Consider the following 21,681-nt stretch of genomic DNA (forward strand, 5'->3'; position numbering starts at 1 on the left):
TTCTGCACGACAACTAATGTTATAATACTGGACATTCAATAAAATTTAGGCACATCATCTAAATTATATTTCCAAAAAAATTAATACTGCAAAAAAGCATACCACAATCCTCATCATATACAACAGTAGGATTGCTCTGAGGTTGACTAAATTCCTCCTGAAATAGGTTGCGACTCCAGACATTTAATGGTGCATCAGCCCAGTTTTTTCTCTTGGCTTTGCTTTTCCCTTTATGTTTCTGTTGATTAGCCATACCGGATCGACAGCTGTTGGTGATATCGGAAAACGGGGTTCTACTTAATGGCACAGTGTTTTGCACGGTCGACTGTGGGATTTGACTATCAACTGTTTGACCTGCAGAAACAGAGATGTTATATTAAAAAAAGCACAATGTTAACTATCCTATCCATTAGTAGAGTAAGTCGATCAAATAATGAAGTGACCAAAAAAGCAACATGTATCAACCATGGCAAGAGTATTACAGGATTCATAGTCTAACAATAATATTGTCATTATTGTTCCATAATCCATTCGCTTCAAATTCATTGCAGCAAGATTATTTTACATTAACAAAAATAAGCATGACGCATATATCATACCAACATACAGCACAAAAGAAGGTAACTCTGATATAGGCTTCAAGGCATAAGCAGTATTCTCATATTACTGTTGGTAAGAAATAAAACTAACCTATCCATTAGTAATCTAATAGAGCAAACAATGAAATGAACAAAATAACATCATCCTTCCAGTCCCTTAATGCATTCAATATAGATTCACAGCAGCAACAAATTGTAGAACCAAAAGAAAAATGCTGCACTAATTAGGCAAACATTCCTGTTTCAGAATGTAATATAATAGAGCACACAATAAAACCACCAACAAAAAAGTTTATAAACTTGAGGTTCAGTCAACTGGGACTTATTGTACAAAGCAATGAAAGTGTACATGTATTTGTTGAAGACATCGACTGGGGAGTTCGACTGGTGCTTATTATGGTGTTTTCTTTCCCTATCCTCTTCGTATATTTGCGTCTCTTGAGAGCTTTATAACCTAAAGTAATCATCCAAACAAACTATCAGCCCAATCAACTATCCGAAAATATTTGACAAATTGTAAGATGGTAAGCATCCGAACCTTGTATCATGTCTTCAGAAGTGAATAAGCGCCATGAATCATCATCCTGAGTTCGAACGAAATAATTAGGCGAATTTTACAACACATGAAACATAAAACTAACACAGAGCACAAACCTTGTTCATTTCTCTCCTCCGATTACGGATATAAGGGTACCACGAAGTATGAGATCGCCGACTGATAAGTGGTATTTATACGCACTTATAGGCCTTCATTTCCACTTAAATTGGTTGGTTGTACTTAAGTGTTTAGTGTCTTTTGATGTGTTTTTATTGTTTTTCTGTGCAGGTCACGAGTTGAGGTGATGAAGTGATTTTCTATCATTTTAGGTTGGTTTTGGTGCATTATTTGCAAGAATAGAGAATTGTGGATTCATCGCGGCTTGGGATTTTGTGGGTATATCTTCTACAAACCCTCACGAGAGCACACTCGTCCACTAGAGCTATCTAGGGGTTTAAAGGGCTTGTTGCATATGCTAAATGCAACCGTGATCACCTACGGAAGTGGTACTAGAGCGAGGAAGGACATGCACGCGAGAACGAGCGAGAAACGAAGAAACAGGGCCACCATGACAGACAGTAGCGCGCCCGCGCTACTTGTTAGCGCGCCCGCGCTACCTTCTGCTATCACTAGCGCGCCTGCGCTAGTTTAGCGCGGCCGCGCCCAGCAGAAGTGCCCCGGGCCGATTTTTGGAGCTTTTCTGACGGATTTTCGCAGCGGTCGAGGCCCGGTTGACTTGGTCAATGTAATTTAATTTCTCGTGTGTAAAACCCTAGCCTCGGAGAAGTAGTTTAGTAGAGAACAATATCGTAAGTTAGTTTTAATCATTCAAGCACATTATCAGTTTGTATTAGATCGTTCTTCGCGAGGAAGTGACAGTTTCGAGCGAGATCGTGAACATCAATTCTGTAACGTGTGATCCTTATTATTAATTCAAGTATTTTTATTTCGTTTAATTCTTGTCTGTTATTTATCATGTTTTCATTGGAACCCATGATGTCGATTAGTTCGATTATGAACTAACCGCCTTCATGGGGTTCTAATGGATTTATCGATGTAGTCTAGTAACGAATATTAATTACTTGATCTTGCGACGTACGTTGATTTCTTTGCATGAGCCGTGCTTATTCTTCTTAGGAGCGTAGCTAACTTCTAAGTTGTTTGTTAATTCTTTCTGAAGCGAGAGTGGATGATTGAATTTAGAACTATGCCATGTAAACATAGGATTATGTGAATGAAACATAATTTGTGGTAGACTTGAACTATTTTTATCACCCTGTGTAATCACGATAGATGACTTGTTATTAAACCTCTCTGCTTACACTACCGCTATAGAGATATAGGGTCTGAGCTTTGTTGGTGTCCATGAGATTTCTGTCTTAATTGCGGATTTTGATTGGTATGATATGTGTGCAACGAGAGTTGGCATGTATTACTTTCGTGTTGTCTGATTAGGATCAACAGTCGCATGTTAATCAGTAATTTCAATTCTAGATGAATTCGATAATGAAGTTAGAATCCCATGTGTTTTCCTATTCTGAATTTGATTAGTAATTTTAGTTATTAGTATAAAAGAAACCATCCTTGTTAATTGTCTTGGCAGTAAAAATTGATCATACATTGTTGCATAGGTGCGTATTCTTAATTCACCAGTCTCTGTGGGATCGAACTTAATATATTACTTGTGATCACGTGCGCTTGCGTGTAGATTTTTGCGAACAAGTTTTTGGCGCCGCTGCCGGGGACTCGGTGTTCATTAATTAGTTTATGTACTTGTCATCAGTGTGCATTAAAATTCACTGACTAGGATTCTATTCTCTTCTCACTTTTCTTCTTTTCTTTATTTCAGGTACTTGGATCGCGTTTATGCTAACACGTTCTCAAGCTCGTAAAAAAGCAATTGATTCATCTTCATCTTCGTCTTCTGATTCTGAAACAATGACAGAACCTGAAGCACAACCAGACAGTAAGGCATTGAAGGATTTCTCTATGCCAAAGATCGATGATATCCAGTCAAGCATTGTCAGGCCTGCAATCTCAGCCAAAGCCTTTGAAATCAAACCAGGAACTATTCAAATGGTCCAGAACTCGGTACAGTATGGGGGTTCTCCTACTGAAGACCCTAATATGCATATACGGAATTTTATAGAGATCTGTGACACTTTCAAATTTAATGACGTCTCTGATGATGCTGTGAAGCTAAGGCTTTTCCCATTTTCACTGAAAGATAAGGCTAAAGGATGGTTACATTCTTTACCATCTGGTTCGATTACTACATGGGAAGATCTAGCTCAGAAATTTCTCACTAAATTCTTCCCCATGGCAAAGACTGCTGCACTACGAAATGCTCTATCTCAATTCTCTCAACAATCAGGAGAAACATTCTGTGAAGCCTGGGAGCGGTATAAGGAGATGCTAAGAAAGTGTCCCCACCATGGCATGCCGGATTGGATGCAAATAAACAGTTTCTATAATGGTCTTGGACCTCAATCCAGACCTATGCTTGATGCTGCTTCTGGAGGTGCGCTATGGGCTAAAAGTTATGAAGAAGCTTATGATCTTATTGAAATGATGGCTGCTAATGAATATCAGAACCCTACTCAAAGACTCACTCAAGGGAAGGTAGCCGGAATTCTTGATCTTGACGCATCTACAGCTATTGCAGCTCAACTTAAGGCTCTCACGATGAAAGTCGATTCTCTGGCTCACCAAGGAATTCAACAGCCAATCTCTATTTGCGAATTATGTGCTGGTACTCACTCTACTGATCAATGTGCCATTTCTAGTGAATCAGCACAATTTGTGAGCAATTTTCAGAGAGGTCAACAGCCTGCTCCAGCTACTTACCATCCTAACAACCGAAATCATCCGAATTTCAGCTGGAGTAATAATCAGGGTTATAATCAGCCTCAACAAGGATTTCAACAGGGACCTAAACAGTATAGTCAGGCTGGAACTTCACAACAGTATGCACTTAAACAGCCTTATCACCCACCGGGATTTCAGAATCATGGGCAATCAGCTAACGAAAGGTCTGACATGGAAGAACTAAGACTCATGTACAAGAGTCAGGCAGTAACGTTGAAAGCCTTGGAGACGCAAGTCGGTCAGTTAGCTAATGCTTTATTAAGCAGACCACAGGGGAATCTCCCTAGTGATACAGAGGTACCAGGTAAGAGGGACCCTAAAGAGCAAGTCCAATCCATTACGCTAAGATCTGGAAAAACTACAACAGGGCCAACCTCAACATTAGTGCAGAATCAGGATGATGAACAGCAAGAAATTCCAGCAGAACTTCCTTCGAATACAATTGGCATAACACCTACTGTTGAAATGGATAGGGCTATCCCTACAGCTGGTCCGGTGTCAAAGCCATCATATCCACCACCTCCGTTTCCTAGGAGGTTAAAGAAACAGCAGCTGGATAAGCAATTTGGTAAATTCCTTGAAGTTTTTAAAAAGCTTCACATCAACATTCCGTTTGCTGAAGCACTCGAGCAAATGCCTAGCTATGCCAAGTTCATGAAGGGTATTCTTTCAAAAAAGCTAAAGCTCGAGGAGTTAGAGACAGTAGCTTTAACAGAGGAATGTAGTGCTGTGCTTCAACAAAAATTACCACCTAAGCTGAAAGACCCGGGAAGCTTTACTATCCCTTGCACTATTGGGAAGTTCTCTTTCGATAAGTGTCTGTGCGACTTGGGAGCTAGCATCAATCTGATGCCTCTATCTATCTTCACACAACTCGGCCTGCCAGAGCTCAAGCCGACAAACATGTCTTTACAACTAGCTGATCGTTCGATCACATATCCGAGAGGTATAATTGAAGATGTGCTAGTCAAGGTTGATAAATTAATCTTTCCAGCCGACTTCGTGATTCTTGATTTTGAAGAAGACAAGAGAATTCCTATAATCTTGGGTAGACCCTTTTTAGCCACCGGGCAAACTTTGATCGATGTACAAAAAGGGGAACTTACAATGAGAATACAAGACCAGACGGTCACGTTCAACGTATTCAATGCAATGAAATTACCAACTGATGAGGAATCTTGTTTCAGTATGGATGTACTTGATTCTACGGCAGAAACCAATAGCCAGCGGATTTTACAGGATGATGTATTGGAAGCAATCCTTACCAATGATGAGGAATTGGACAGTGAAGAAGAATTGGAAGAAATCCATCATCTTAACTCATCACCTTGGCGAAGGAATTTTGAACCACCTGTCGAATCTCTTGGCTTGGAAGAATTAAAGGAAGATCACAAACCACTACAACCATCAGTGATCGAAGCACCTAAACTTGAACCTAAACCGCTACCGGATCACTTGAGGTATGCTTTTCTTGGTGAACGTTCTACTCTTCCTGTTATTATTGCAGCTAACTTGTCAGGTGAGGAAGAGGAAAAACTTTTGAGGGTGCTAAGGGAATTCAAAACAGCAATTCGGTGGACTATAGCTGATATCAAGGGAATCAGTCCATCATTTTGTCAACACAAAATTCTCATTGAAGAAGGAAGCAAACCTTCAGTGGAACAACAAAGAAGGTTAAATCCTATCATGAAGGAGATTCTTAAATGGCTCGATGCAGGTATCATATATCCAATTTCAGATAGCTCATGGGTGAGCCCAGTACAATGTGTGCCTAAGAAAGGAGGCATGACAGTAGTAGCCAATGAAAAAGGGGAACTCATCTCAACTAGAACTGTCACTGGTTGGAGGATTTGCATGGACTACAGAAAGCTGAATAAAGCTACAAGAAAGGATCACTTCCCTCTGCCTTTTATTGATCAGATGCTTGACAGGTTGGCTGGCCATGAGTTCTATTGCCTGTTAGATGGGTATTCTGGCTATAATCAGATTGCTATTTCTCCGGAGGATCAAGAAAAGACAACCTTTACATGCCCTTATGGTACTTTCGCATTCCGAATAGTACCTTTTGGCTTATGTGGTGCACCAGCCACTTTTCAAAGGTGCATGATGGCAATATTCTCAGAGATGATCGGCATCAATGTGGAGGTATTCATGGACGACTTTTCTGTATTTGGAACATCTTATGACGAATGCCTCACGAATCTGAGAATGGTTCTTAAGTGCTGTGTGGAAACTAATCTGATTCTCAATTGGGAAAAATGCCATTTCATGGTGCAAGAAGGAATCATATTGGGACATAAAGTATCTGCCAACGGACTGGAAGTTGATAAAGCGAAGGTGTAAACAATTAAAAATCTTCCTCCACCACTCTCGGTTAAAGGCATCCGAAGCTTCCTTGGTCATGCAGGTTTCTATCGAAGGTTCATCAAGGACTTCTCAAAAATTTCTAAACCTCTTTGCAATCTGTTAGAGAAAGACATTCCATTCAAATTTGATGAGGAGTGCTTGGAAGCATTTGAAATCTTGAAAAAGAAGTTGACATCAGCACCTATCATCACTGCACCTGATTGGAGTAAACCATTCGAATTAATGTGTGATGCCAGTGATTATGCTGTAGGAGCTGTACTGGGCCAGCGTACAAGTAATGTGTTTCATGTTATCTATTATGCCAGCAAAACATTAAATGATGCACAATTGAACTACACTACTACTGAAAAAGAACTTCTAGCTATTGTCTTTAGCTTTGAGAAGTTCAGGTCTTATCTTCTTGGAACAAAAGTAGTGGTATATACTGATCATGCAGCCATTCGGTATCTCATCTCAAAGAAGGATTCTAAACCAAGACTAATTCGCTGGGTTTTATTACTCCAAGAATTTGATGTGGAAATTAAAGATCGGAAGGGCACAGAAAATCAGGTAGCGGATCATTTACCCCGACTAGAAGATCACAGCAAACAAACTACCGACAACACTCTAATCAATGAATTCTTCCCAGATGAACAGTTGTTTGGAGTTGAGGCAGAAGAGCCATGGTTTGCTGATATTGTAAATTATCTGGTGAGTAAGGTCATTCCTCCAGAATTCTCTTATGCTCAACGCAAGAAATTCCTTCACGATGTGAAATGGTATGTTTGGGATGAACCCTTTCTGTTTAAACAAGGAGTCGATCAGATTCTCAGACGGTGTATTCCTAATAATGAAGTTGAGGGAGTTTTGCGCGAGTGCCATTCCACGGGTTATGGAGGCCATTACAGCGGCGAGAAGACAGCAAAGAGGGTACTTCAAGCAGGTTTTTACTGGCCAACTCTGTTTAAAGATGCTCATCAGTTCGTGTTGGGGTGCGATCGTTGTCAGCGTACAGGTAATATTTCTAGGAGGAATGAAATGCCTCTTAAAATGCTTTTGGAAGTCGAAATATTTGATGTTTGGGGTATTGACTTTATGGGACCGTTCGTTTCGTCTTGCAACAACCAGTATATTCTATTAGCAGTTGATTATGTGTCTAAATGGGTGGAGGTGAAAGCTTTACCTACAAATGATGCTAAGGTGGTCTTGCAATTTCTTCAAAAACAAATCTTTACCCGTTTCGGAGTCCCTAGAGTCATTATCAGTGATGAAGGCTCTCATTTTTGCAATCGGAAATTCACAACCTTGATGTCGAGATATAATATCAATCACCGGGTTGCTACTGCTTATCATCCTCAAACGAATGGTCAAGCTGAAGTGTCTAACAGAGAGATCAAACGCATATTAGAGAAGGTGGTTAACCCTTCTAGGAAAGACTGGTCCTTACGATTAGATGAGGCTGCTTGGGCTTATCGAACAGCTTATAAAACACCGTTGGGTACTTCTCCATTTCAGCTAGTGTTTGGGAAAGCTTGTCACTTACCAGTAGAGTTGGAACATAAAGCTTATTGGGCACTAAAGAAGTTGAATTTCGACTTACAGTTAGCTGGAGAAAAACGCATGATTCAACTCAATGAGTTGGAGGAGTTCCGCCTCCGTGCTTATGAAAATAACAAACTCTACAAAGAAAAGGTGAAAAGATTGCATGATCAGCGGCTGATACAAAAATCTTTTGTGGTTGGTCAATTGGTTCTATTGTATAACTCTCGGTTGAAGCTGTTTCCAGGGAAACTCAAGTCACGCTGGTCAGGGCCATTTACAGTCAAGACGGTATTTCCCCACGGTGCGGTAGAAATCTATGCAAAATCACCGGATGAATCATTTAAGGTTAATGGTCAAAGGTTAAAGCCTTACTTTGGCGGAAATGTGAATCGTGAGGTACAAACCACGATTCTTCAGTCGGAATCGGATTAATTCTGGACTTCACGTCGAGCTAACGACGTTAAACAAGCGCTTCGTGGGAGGCAACCCACGCATTGGAACCACATTGTACCATTGTAAACCTCAAAAACACAAAAAACGAGAAAAATCAGCCCTGGATGTCAGACACTAGCGCGCCCGCGCTAGTGTCCAGCGCGCCCGCGCTAAAGTGTACAGCGCGCCCGCGCTACACTTAGCGCGGCCGCGCTACTGACTGCCCAAAAAAATCGATTTTTCTCCCAAAAATATTTTATTTTCGTTTTTAAAAGCCCACAATCCTAATTTTGCATGCCTAGCCCGAAATACATCCTCTAAAACCCTAACTCAGCTCTCCAATCCTTATATAAACACAAAACCCATCTCCAATTCCCATTATAATTCTATAAACCCTAATTATATATACACATCCATACACACAACTACATCCAAATCTCTCAAACCCACTACACACAAAACTCTTGCAAATCTAAATCTCTACCAATGGCACCCAAAAGAGCCCGAAGATCACAAGGACCAAGAACCCAAGCCCCTACATCTAGCGATTCTTCCTCGATGGGTGAGGTTGAGTTCACCTCCGATGGTGCACGAACCGAGTTTCAACGGCTTATGAATAAGTCGTTAGTTAAGGAGAGGGGATTCTTACCCACGGCGGAAGATGGTGAGCTGTTGAACATGATTCAGGAACGGGGTTGGGAGTCTTTTTGCGAGGCTCCGGAGGCGGTTCCCTTGGCTATTATTCGAGAGTTTTATGCTAATGCCAAGGAGAATCGAGATGGATTCACGGTGGTGCGGGGAATCCGGGTGGATTATAGTGCGGAGGCGATCCGTAGAGTGATTGGGGGGCGTGCCAAGCGCCGTAATGAAGAAGATTGGGTTGTTGAGAGGATCGGGCGTGCTAAACGCCGGTTTGATGATGATCCGATTGATTTTGAGAGGTTGGTGTATGATATGTGTGTGCCGGACACGACTTGGAAGATGACTGCACCTCCTTTGCCGGCACATGTTTCGTTTCCAGCAGCCGCGTTGAACCGGTATGCGAAGGCGTGGAACGCCTTCATCTGTGCTAACATCATGCCATCTTCACATGGGCATGAGGTGACAGTGGATAGAGCTATTCTGCTCTTTGGGATTGTCTCGGGCAAGTATATTGATCTGGGACATGTTATTCATCAGGGGATTCTGAGGTTCTTACAGGGAGGAACCACTGGTGCTATTCCATATGGCACAATTGTTACGAAGCTCTGTCGATCAAGCGGTGTTCGTTGGCCAGCCAACGAGCAATTACAGTTGCCGGCAACACCTATTGATCATTCGGCGATCAGTCGGATGACAGAGTGGGAAGGAGGAGTTCCTCACCCTCGAGGCCTAGGATACATCTATGATGAGATGCCAGGGGGACGCCCAGCATTTGTGAGGAGGGAGCAGACTAGAGCTTCTGGAGCTGGTACTTCTCAAACGGAGAGGAGCTCCGAACCGATGGGAGATGTTCATTATCGCCGACTAGCGAGACGGATGGACACCATGCATGACATCCACCAGAGGTTTGCGTTTGACTTGACACAGGCTCTAGGTAGTGCTTTCCAGGCACAGGGGGTCACAGTTCAGTGGCCAGTATTTGGAGCAGGGATGCAGTATCCTCCACCTGATTCACCTCCAGCAGAGGAGGGGGAGGACTCGGACTCCGAGTAGGTATGTGGGTGCTCTAGCCTTTTTATCACTTTCAATGGGGACATTGAAAATTTTAAGTTTGGGGGTGGTAATCTAAGGAAGAGCATATATTATATATTTTATTGCATGTGTTAGTTAGTTCATGTAGTTCACGTTTATTTTATTTTTCTCATGTTTTCTATATTTTCTCATGTTTTTTTTTTATTTTTCTCATATTTTTTTATTGTCGTAGTTAGTATCACGAGCATTTGCATGAATTATGAAGTTAAGCCAAGTTAATTGCCTATGATGAGTTATGTGCGTAGTTCTTGATTAGTAGTTTCAATTGCAATGCTAGGTTAGTACTTGGAAATTGCTTGTGTTGGAAATTGTAATTCACATATGTTCTTGAGATAGGATTTAGACGAAGTTCCATGAATTCTAGGATTGAATTGAGCACCCTTCAGCTTAGGTCTGTAAATCTTAAGTTTGGGGGAACTGAGGGGTAGATATGCCTTTCTAAAAAAAGAAAAAAAAAAAAAAAGAAAAAAAAAATATCGTAGTAATAAATTCACTAAAAAAAATAAGTGGTAGAATTAACTAGGTTGAGCTCATTAGTACTCGAGTAATTAAGTCTGAGGGGACTTTGTGCCTAACAACCTAAAGCCCTTCGTGGTTTGGGATTGTTGACCCAACGCTCGCTACATGGGTACTAGTGCATAAATCTTTAGGGATCTCAACCATTGCACAGTTAAATAAACCACTAGAATAAAGTGAATAATTGGCGTGTGAAGTCTTGTGGTGTTCGTAACGCATTTACACTGCGAAGCGCTCTGACCTTAGACCGAGCAATTAATCACCAATAAAAAGAGACAAAAAGAAAAAAAAAATATAGTGAATAAAATAGAAGGGTGTGGACATTCTTTGGGACCTTGGCCTTTAGTTGGACTTGAGTGACGGGGTGTTAGTTTTAAACTTTTACGATTCTTGATTGGGATTCTGTGGGAGTAGTAGTTTTTGTCTTGTCTCAATAAAAGAGCATGCTTGCACACACTAGCACTCCACACTTGTAAATAGAAGAGTAATTGACTTGGTAGCGAGAGAGATGAAATTCGAGAACATTAGCACAATCTGAGGTATTATAATTGGCACGGCAATTACTTCATAGTTCACTCATTCATCACGTAGTTGCATTCATGCATTGCATTGTATTATTGTATAGTGTCGTTGACGCTTGAGGACAAGCATCAGTTTAAGTTTGGGGGTGTGATAAGTGGTATTTATACGCACTTATAGGCCTTCATTTCCACTTAAATTGGTTGGTTGTACTTAAGTGTTTAGTGTCTTTTGATGTGTTTTTATTGTTTTTCTGTGCAGGTCACGAGTTGAGGTGATGAAGTGATTTTCTATCATTTTAGGTTGGTTTTGGTGCATTATTTGCAAGAATAGAGAATTGTGGATTCATCGCGGCTTGGGATTTTGTGGGTATATCTTCTACAAACCCTCACGAGAGCACACTCGTCCACTAGAGCTATCTAGGGGTTTAAAGGGCTTGTTGCATATGCTAAATGCAACCGTGATCACCTACGGAAGTGGTACTAGAGCGAGGAAGGACATGCACGCGAGAACGAGCGAGAAACGAAGAAACAGGGCCACCATGACAGACAGTAGCGCGCCCGCGCTACTTGTTAGCGCGCCCGCGCTACCTTCTGCTGTCACTAGCGCGCCTGCGCCCAGCAGAAGTGCCCCGGGCCGATTTTTGGAGCTTTTCTGACGGATTTTCGCAGCGGTCGAGGCCCGGTTGACTTGGTCAATGTAATTTAATTTCTCGTGTGTAAAACCCTAGCCTCGGAGAAGTAGTTTAGTAGAGAACAATATCGTAAGTTAGTTTTAATCATTCAAGCACATTATCAGTTTGTATTAGATCGTTCTTCGCGAGGAAGTGACAGTTTCGAGCGAGATCGTGAACATCAATTCTGTAACGTGTGATCCTTATTATTAATTCAAGTATTTTTATTTCGTTTAATTCTTGTCTGTTATTTATCATGTTTTCATTGGAACCCATGATGTCGATTAGTTCGATTATGAACTAACCGCCTTCATGGGGTTCTAATGGATTTATCGATGTAGTCTAGTAACGAATATTAATTACTTGATCTTGCGACGTACGTTGATTTCTTTGCATGAGCCGTGCTTATTCTTCTTAGGAGCGTAGCTAACTTCTAAGTTGTTTGTTAATTCTTTCTGAAGCGAGAGTGGATGATTGAATTTAGAACTATGCCATGTAAACATAGGATTATGTGAATGAAACATAATTTGTGGTAGACTTGAACTATTTTTATCACCCTGTGTAATCACGATAGATGACTTGTTATTAAACCTCTCTGCTTACACTACCACTATAGAGATATAGGGTCTGAGCTTTGTTGGTGTCCATGAGATTTCTGTCTTAATTGCGGATTTTGATTGGTATGATATGTGTGCAACGAGAGTTGGCATGTATTACTTTCGTGTTGTCTGATTAGGATCAACAGTCGCATGTTAATCAGTAATTTCAATTCTAGATGAATTCGATAATGAAGTTAGAATCCCATGTGTTTTCCTATTCTGAATTTGATTAGTAATTTTAGTTATTAGTATAAAAGAAACCATCCTTGTTAATTGTCTTGGCAGTAAAAATTGATCATACATTGTTGCATAGGTGCGTATTCTTAATTCACCAGTCTCTGTGGGATCGAACTTAATATATTACTTGTGATCACGTGCGCTTGCGTGTAGATTTTTGCGAACACCGACCAATGAGGTGAGAAAGAGTAGCACAGAGTTCGCTTCTTTGGTTGAAGAGCGGGGGAAAAAGTGATTTAATTAGAAGGCTGCAGAGCAAGCTACATACAAAGTTACATTTAAAACAAACTTCCAAAAGAAGCTGTTGTGGGAGTATATCCTGTGTGCACGTTTGGTAGGACCCATGCTAGTCGCGCTGGCAGCGGTTTAAGCCATGAACGTCGGCAGTGGCAATTTTGTGAATACTAAAGTATGCGGGGTCAAAGACTTAGGCATGTTTTACTGTAGTAAACACGCATGAGAAACTATAATATAGATAGATATAATTGACAACTGTTGTCTACCTAAATAATCATGTTTTAAGGACTACCAGTGGTTGACTTATGACATGACGAAATATGGATCTTGGCTCACTAGAAAGATTTATGGGATATACTTTCCGAATGAATAGTTAGGGCTATTAATTTGATAAAAATAGTGGGAGATATATTATGAATATATCATATGCACATAAATATTTAACTCAGACAATCTAATGTTTATTTTGCACTTTTAACATTGTAGATACTGAATAATGACAAACAACACAAACACACCATCTGTACGATCAGTCCTTGAGAAGGAAAAATTGACAGGAGGAAACAACTTCCTAGACTGGCAGAGGAATTTGAGGATTGTCCTCAGGCAGGAGCGCAAGCTTCATGTCATTGATATTCCTCCTCCAGGCCCCCTCCCTGAGGGTGCTACTGCTGATGAACGAGCAGCACACACAAGGGATGAGAATGATGCAAATGATGTTGCATGTCTTATGTTGGCAACTATGAGTGCTGAGCTTCAAAGACAGCATGTGCATATGGATGCATATACTATCAATGAGCACTTGCAAAGCATGTTTGCAAGCCAAACTCGTCAAGAAAGGTTCAACACGAGTAAGTCACTCTTTAATTGCAAACAAGGGGAAAGTGAACCAGTTGGCCCATATGTTCTGAAGATGATTGGTTACATTGAGTACCTTGAAACTTTGGGTTTCCCGATTAGTCCGGAATCTGGTATTGATCTAATCATGAATTCTTTGAACAACAAATTCACTCAGTTTGTTGTGAACTATAATATGAATGAATTTGACAAAACACCTACTGAATTGTTGCATATGTTGAGAACATATGAGACCAACATGAAGATAGCTGAACCTGCTCCCATACTGATGGTGGGCAATAAAGGTAAGGCGAAAAGGAAGGGCAAGTAGAAGGGTAAGAAGAAGATTGGATCTGATTCTACACCCAAGCCAAAGTCAGGTCACAAACAGGCTTTAAAGCCTAAAGGTGGTGTTGCCAAGGGTGAATGTCACTACTGCAAAAAAGCTGGTCACTAGAAGAGAAACTGTCCAACTTATTTGGAGGATCTAAAGAAAATGAAGGAAGTTCAGATTTCTGGATCAGGTATTTATGTTATAGAAGTCAATTTGTCTATTTCTACATCTTGGGTATTTGATACTGGATGTGCTTCTCACATTTGTATAAATGTGCAAGGCCTGCAGAGAAGTATGACTTTGGCTAAAGGAGAAGTGGACCTAAGAGTAGGCAATGGAGCAAAAGTTGCTGCTTTAGCTGTAGGGACTTATTATTTATCTATGCCCTCTGGGCTTGTTTTAGAACTAGTTGACTGTTATTACGTACCTGCGATATGCAGAAACATTATTTCTGTTTCTTGTTTGGACAAGAAAGGTTTTTCATTTACAATAAAGAACAACAGATGCTCTTTTGCTTTAAATGATTTAACATATGGTGTTGCGCGTTTATTTAATGGTTGTTCGCAGAAATCTACACGCAAGCGCACGTGATCACAAGTAATATATTAAGTTCGATCCCACAGAGACTGGTGAATTAAGAATACGCACCTATGCAACAATGTATGATCAATTTTCACTGCCAAGACAATTAACAAGGATGGTTTCTTTTATACTAATAACTAAATTTACTAATCAAATTCAGAATAGGAAAACACATGGGATTCTAACTTCATTATCGAATTCATCTAGAATTGAAATTACTGATTAACATGCGACTGTTGATCCTAATCAGACAACACGGAAGTAATACATGCCAACTCTCGTTGCACACATATCATACCAATCAAAATCCGCAATTAAGACAGAAATCTCATGGACACCAACAAAGCTCAGACCCTATATCTCTATAGCGGTAGTGTAAGCAAAGAGGTTTAATAACAAGTCGTCTATCGTGATTACACAGGGTGATAAAAATAGTTCAAGTCTACCACAAATTATGCTTCATTCACATAATCCTATGTTTACATGGCATAGTTCTAAATTCAATCATCCACTCTCGCTTCAGAAAGAATTAACAAACAACTCAGAAGTTAGCTACGCTTCTAAGAAGAATAAGCACGGCTCATGCAAAGAAATCAACGTACGTCACAAAATCACATAATTAATATTCGTTACTAGACTACATCGATAAATCCATTAGAATCCCATGAAGGCGGTTAGTTCATAATCGAACTAATCGACATCATGGGTTCTAATGAAAACATGATAAATAAAAGACAAGAATTAAACGAAATAAAAATGCTTGAATTAATAATAGAAAATCACTTCATCACCTCAACTCGTGACCTGCACAGAAAAACAATAAAAACACATCAAAAGACACTAAACACTTAAGTACAATCAACCAATTTAAGTGGAAATGAAGGCCTATAAGTGTGTATAAATACCACTTATCAATGGTTTATATGTTCTTGATTTAGATAATCCTGTCTGTAACATAGAAAACAAATGACTTAAAATGAATGACTCAAATCAAACATACCTCTGGCATTGTCGTCTAGGCCACATAAATGAGAAATGCATATCCAAATTACATAAAGATGGATACTTGGATAAGTTTGATTTTGAATCATACCAAGAATGCGAATCTTGTTTGCTTGGTAAGATGACTAAAGCCCCTTTCACTGGTAAGGGTCAAAGGGCCACTAAACGTCTTGAGCTAATACATAGTGATGTATGTGCCCCAATGCGTGTGATGGCTAGAGGAGGCTACTACTACTTCATAACAATTACTGATGATTTCAGTAGATATGGATATGTATATCTTATGAAGAACAAATCCGATTCTTTTGAAAAATTTAAAGAATACAAGGTTGAAGTAGAGAAGCAAATTGGCGGAGGTGCAAATATTAAGATCTTACGATCCGATCGTGGGGGTGAATACTTAAGCACCGAATTTAAAGAGTATTTGAAAGAGTGTGGTATTGTATCACAACTCACTCCTCCAGGCACACCTCAATGAAATGGAGTTTCAGAGAGGAGAAATCGCACCTTGTTGGACATGGTGCGGTCGATGATGAGTCATGCAGATCTTCCAATAAGTTTCTGGGGTTATGCTCTAGAAACAGCGGCTTTCACACTAAACCGTGTTCCTACTAAGAAGGTTCAAAAGACACCATATGAGCTATGGAAGGAGAAACAGTCAGGCATGAACTTTATGAAAGTTTGGGGATGTAAGGCGTTTGTGAAACATCAAGTATCTGACAAGCTTGGGCCTAAATCCGAAGAGTGTGTTTTTGTGGGATACCCTAATGAAACAAAGGCGTATTATTTTTATAGTCCCTCTGAGCAGAAAGTGTTTATTGGTCGAGATGCTGTCTTCATGGAAAGAGACTTTGTTTCCAAGAAAAACAGTGGGAGAACTATAGATCTCGATGAAGATCGAGAACCACAAAATAGCATTGAACCTGAAGTGGAACAAGAGCAGAATAATGATAATGCTAAACAAACACAGGTTGTTCGTAGATCTGGTAGAATTCGCCACGAGCCAGAGAGATATGGATTTCTCTTGACTCAGTGTGGTGATTTGATGCTCATAGATGAAGATGAGCCTCTCGCATACCAAGATGCTATGAACAGTCCAGACTCTAAGAGATGGCTTGAAGCCATGAAATCCGAGATAGATTCCATGTACGAAAACCAAGTATGGACTTTGGTTGATCCACCTGAAGGGGTAAAACCCATAGGGTGCAAGTGGGTTTTTAAGAAGAAAAGAGACATAGATGGAAATGTTCAGACCTATAAAGATAGGCTGGTTGCAAAAGGTTTCAAACAAATTCATGGTATTGACTATGATGAAACTTTCTCACCAGTGGCTATGGTTAAGTCTATAAGGATTTTGCTTGCCATTGCAGCATTCCATGATTATGAAATCTGGCAAATGGATGTCAAAACAGCCTTCCTTAATGGAAGCCTTGAAGAGGATGTGTACATGACACAACCTGAGGGTTTTGTCGATCCAAGGAATGGTGGCAAGGTATGTAAATTGCGTCGATCCATATATGGATTGAAGCAATCCTCTAGAAGATGGAATATCCGTTTTGATGAAATAGTCACAGAATATGGCTGAAAGGCATATGTTAAGCCTATTTGTAATTAAGAGGAATCAACTCAACTCTGATAAGAAAGCAAGTAAATAGCAAGTACTGTTATCCGGAATCCGTACGAAGAACGTCAAATGATTTATTGAAGATTTTATGTCAGAAGAATTTCAGGATGCTGCTACAAACCACTGGAAGAAGATCATTAATATGATCAAGCCTCAGTGTACAAATAATCTTTTGTAGCACGTCCAGAAGATCAGAAGGTATAAAGTTTAAATACTTTATTTATTCAGAAGATTCCATATTGTGTCTACAAATGAAGATGAACTAAGAAGACGAAGAATCGACGAACAAGCCACTGCCTAATTGTTTAATTGACAAGGAATATTTAATTCAGCTAGTTACAGATGAACCAGACAGTACATTTGTGTATCAGCTCATCCGGTTAAATATTCTGAGTCAAGAGAAGGTGGTCGTTCAATCAAGTCGAAGATCATAATTATTTAAAGAAGACTGAAGACTCTGCTGAAGAAGGAAAAGAATAATTAATTATCTAATTAATTATTTCACTTCTCAAAATAATTATATTGGATGTGTAATTTATTTATTAAATTAATTCTATCTCGAATTAATTTAATTTATGAATCTATGCATTTAAAATAATTAAGTGAATATTAATTGGTTAATTAATTAAAGGGAAAATGGATTGTCTACTTGAAATACACAAGGAAAGACAATCTATTTGATTGTCTAGTTGAAAAACAAGAAGGAAAGACAATCTAATTGATTGTCTAAGTGTTAAAACACAAGGAAAGACAATACAAGGCATTGTCTTGCTAAAACAAGCAAGGTAAGACAATCCAGTGGATTGTCTTGCTGTTTTAAGCAAGGTAAGACAATCCAAAGGATTGTCTTACCGACTGTTGCCCTCTCACAACACGGCAAGACAATCTCCTAGATTGTCTTACCGCATTACTCTCCCTCCTTGACACGGGAAGACAATCCTTGTGATTGTCTTACCGCCTGTAGCAATTGTCTTGCTTTGGTAGCTTGCAAGACAATCTTTATGATTGTCTTGCCGATTGTAGAACAGTAAGACAATCTCCCAGATTGTCTTACCGCACTTCTCAATTGTCTTACCGACCCCTAGATTGTCTTGCCCACGGATTTCATTGTCTTACTAGTTGTAGACAATTAATTTAATTGTCTTACAAGCTCTAAAATAGCAAGACAAAGTGCCAAATTGTCTTAGCAAGCTAGGGATTGTCTTTGCCACCATTGTCTTACTAGTTCAAGGGTTTTGCCTATAAATATGGCTCTCCCCCCTTCATTTATTCTTGTTCAAAGTATTGTAAAAGCTTTCAAGTTGTGCTAAACTTGCTATTCGTTAAAACCGCAGTTTACTGTGCTTTGATCATTCGGTTGTTTTGTTCCACTGAGTTAGAATACTTTCTGTCAAATTTATTCTACGAACTAGTGGACATTAAAACGAACCATATTAATTATATAACGACTTCCACATTGTTATATTAATTAATTAAAATCTGATTAACAATTTTATATTCAATCAGATTATTCCGCCGCGATTATTTTTAAGTGACGATTGTATTCAACCCCCCCCTTCTACAATCGTTCCAGGACCTAACAATTGGCATCAGAGCGGTTGATACCATTTTACCGTATCAGATCCTATACACACTCTGTAACGTCCAAATATTTTTTATTCGAATTAATTTTATTCCAAAAATTAATTTTGATTAAAAATATTTTTCTTTCAAAAATCCAAATCTCTTCCAAACACTATTCACTTCAAATTTAAATATTTTTAATTTGAATTAATTTTTTTTTAAAAAAAAAATTAATTTTGATTTAAAATATTTTTCTTTCAAGAATCCATTTCTCATCCAAACACTATTCACTTTAAATCCTTAAAAATGAGTACCCAAAAGATCAGTAGCATTAAAATCCCACCGTTCAGCCAAGAACACTTTGGCCTATGGAAAAGGCACATGTTCCTATTCCTCCGAACAGCGAACAGAAAATACATCGGGATTTTGGACAAAGGTGTTACTACTCCGATGAATGTCATATTAGCACACGAAGAAGATGGTGTGTTAATACCTCATCAGATCATTCCGAAAGAACTTTCTGAGTACACAGATGAAGAGAGTGAACAGATGAACCTAGATGACGCTCTTCAACTAATTTTGGTTGAATCTCTAAATCCAGTAATGTACAATGCTGTTGTAAATTGTACGAACGCCAAGAAAATCTGGGATACATTAGAGATTATCAATGAAGGCTCAGAGGAAGTTAGGGAAAACAAGAAAGAGATACTGATGGCTCAGTATGAACAGTTTGGTTCTCATCCCGGTGAAGGGATTTCAGAAGTATTTATCAGACTTAATAATTTGATAAATAATTTAAATCTGAATGGGAAATTCTATGACAAGAAAGAGGTCAACATGAAGTTTCTTCTAACACTTCCCGAACATCTGGAACACAGAATCACTGCCATCAGGGAAAGCAGAGATCTGAATGAGATTTCTCTGGAAAGACTCTACGGAGTTTTGAAAACTTATGAACTGGAGCAAGTTCAGAGTAAACAGAGATATGGCTGGGGTAAAACACAGAACCATTCGAGAGCTCTAGTTGTTGAGTCACCTGCACCGGAAGAAAAGAAGGATGTTGTTGTTCCTTCTAAAACCACTCAGGAATTTGTTGTACCTGAGATGGGTCAGACTGCCTCTTCCAGTGGTGACGAAGAGTTCTATACAATGGAAGAGCTAGAACAGTTAGAAGATCAATCTCTATCACTGTTTGCCAAGAAATTTGGAAACATGAGATTCAAGAAGAACCCCTCCTACAAGTACAAACCTACTGTGAACAGGTTTCAGAAAGGAGGTTATTCATCTTCTACGAGCAAAGGAGGATACAAGACTGGGATGGTGGACAGAAGCAAGTTTAAATGTTTCAACTGTGGTGAACCGGGACACTTTGCAACTGAATGCAAACAGCCCAAGGTTCAAGGAAAGAGAAAGGATTCGTACGACGAGCTGAAGCAGAAGTATGATGCACTAGTGAGAAAGCATCAGGGTACTTCTGGAAGTCAAAGTTTCAAGAGCAAGTCTTATCTGGCAGAAGGGAAAAGCTGGGATGATACAGACAGTGATGAAGAAGAGCAGATAGGGAATGTTGCTCTCACGGCTAATGCTGGATCATCTTCACCTCCTCCTGCTGGAAGCTTTCAGGTAGATCCTACATGCCCTAAACTTTTTATGCAATTAGGACTCGAAAGAGATGATGCTATTAAAAAGTTGAAAGCTGCCAATCTTAAAATTGATACTTTAGTCTTAGATATTCATGCTTATAAAATGAATGAGATGAAAGTATTAAAACCTAAAATAGAACAATTGACTATGGATTTAGGATTACAATGTGCTAAAGTCAAAGTTCTAGAGAAAGGTGAGATTGCTTTAAGACTTCAGCTAGACGAAGAGAAAGTGAAGTGTAAAGCCTTTAAGGATGCCTCCACTATAGTCAAAGAACTTAATGATAAACAAGAGATCAAGAGAACTGTTGGAATAGGTTTTGACTATAACAAATCTGTTGGTAAGGCTAGTAACATTACTCCTTTTAAAAAGAGTGCTGAGGAGAGAGGGATTCCTTTTGTTTTGAAAGATTCCCCTAAACCTTTGTTTAAAACCTCAGTAGCTGAACCTCTTTTAGAGACTCCTGTTGTCATTAGATATGAACTCAAACAGGAAGATCTTAAAATGAAAGAGAGTAATGAGATTAGAGATGAGATCCTGACATCACTGAAACCAATCAAAGTGAAAGGCAATGTTAGGTTGCCTAAAGCTGGTTTAGGTGTCAACTCTGAGAGAACTAAGTTCAACAAGCCTAATAATTTTGTGAATAGTAAGAACAAGAACAATAGATGTCATTCTACTGAAAACTTTAAATCTGATAACAAGGTTAGAGTAGAATCTGTTGATGTTCCTACTACCATGACTGATATGCCTGTTGCTCCTGTTTTTGATGAATGTCATAAATGTTGTGGTGTTGATAACTGTATGCTTTGTGCTTTCAATACTATGTCTGCTTATTTTAGAAATTTGCATGCTAAAAATGAAAACACATCACCTAGACAACACACAAACAATAAGCTTGCTAGATCAAAGACTGCTAGTCCTTCTCATGTGAGAAAGGAGACTTATGTTCCAAAGCCTAAAACCAAGGTTTATAAGGCTGTTGTTAAGGAAGTAAGTTCAGTCAAGAGTGAGCCAAATATCAGTCCAAGAGGCTCTGTTGTATTACCTAATAGAAATCAATTCTTCAAGTCTGCTGGACCCAATCAAGTGTGGGTCCCAAAGAATGTTTAATCAATTTGTCTTTTGCAGGGTGCCAGTGGAATTGTTCGTGTTACCTGGGTGCTTGACAGTGGAGCGTCAATGCACATGACTGGCAATAAATCCCTGCTGGAAGACATAAGAGAAGGAGCTGGCCCTACAGTCAGTTTTGCTG

General features: G+C 39.4%; 1 protein-coding gene and 1 non-coding gene across 2 annotated transcripts; one reads left to right on the forward strand and one right to left on the reverse strand.

Moving 5' to 3' along the window:
- Positions 1-3,471: 3,471 nt before the first annotated feature.
- Positions 3,472-3,578, reverse strand: LOC135152462 (small nucleolar RNA R71). The gene has a single exon (XR_010291640.1). It is a non-coding gene; the product is annotated as a small nucleolar RNA R71 (small nucleolar RNA).
- A 9,758-nt stretch (positions 3,579-13,336) lies between these two features.
- On the forward strand, positions 13,337-14,008 carry LOC108203928 (uncharacterized). The gene has a single exon (XM_017373131.2). It carries the CDS (start codon positions 13,337-13,339, stop codon positions 14,006-14,008), a length of 672 nt encoding a protein of 223 aa, XP_017228620.2.
- The last annotated feature ends 7,673 nt before the right edge of the window (positions 14,009-21,681 follow it).

This window comes from Daucus carota, chromosome 4 (assembly GCF_001625215.2).
Source record: "Daucus carota subsp. sativus chromosome 4, DH1 v3.0, whole genome shotgun sequence".
NCBI classification, from domain to species: domain Eukaryota; kingdom Viridiplantae; phylum Streptophyta; class Magnoliopsida; order Apiales; family Apiaceae; genus Daucus; species Daucus carota.

What these genes read in the sequence shown, in the direction of transcription:
- LOC108203928 (XM_017373131.2), top strand. Translation starts at nt 13,337, where the DNA reads ATGACAAACAACACAAACACACCATCTGTACGATCAGTCCTTGAGAAG.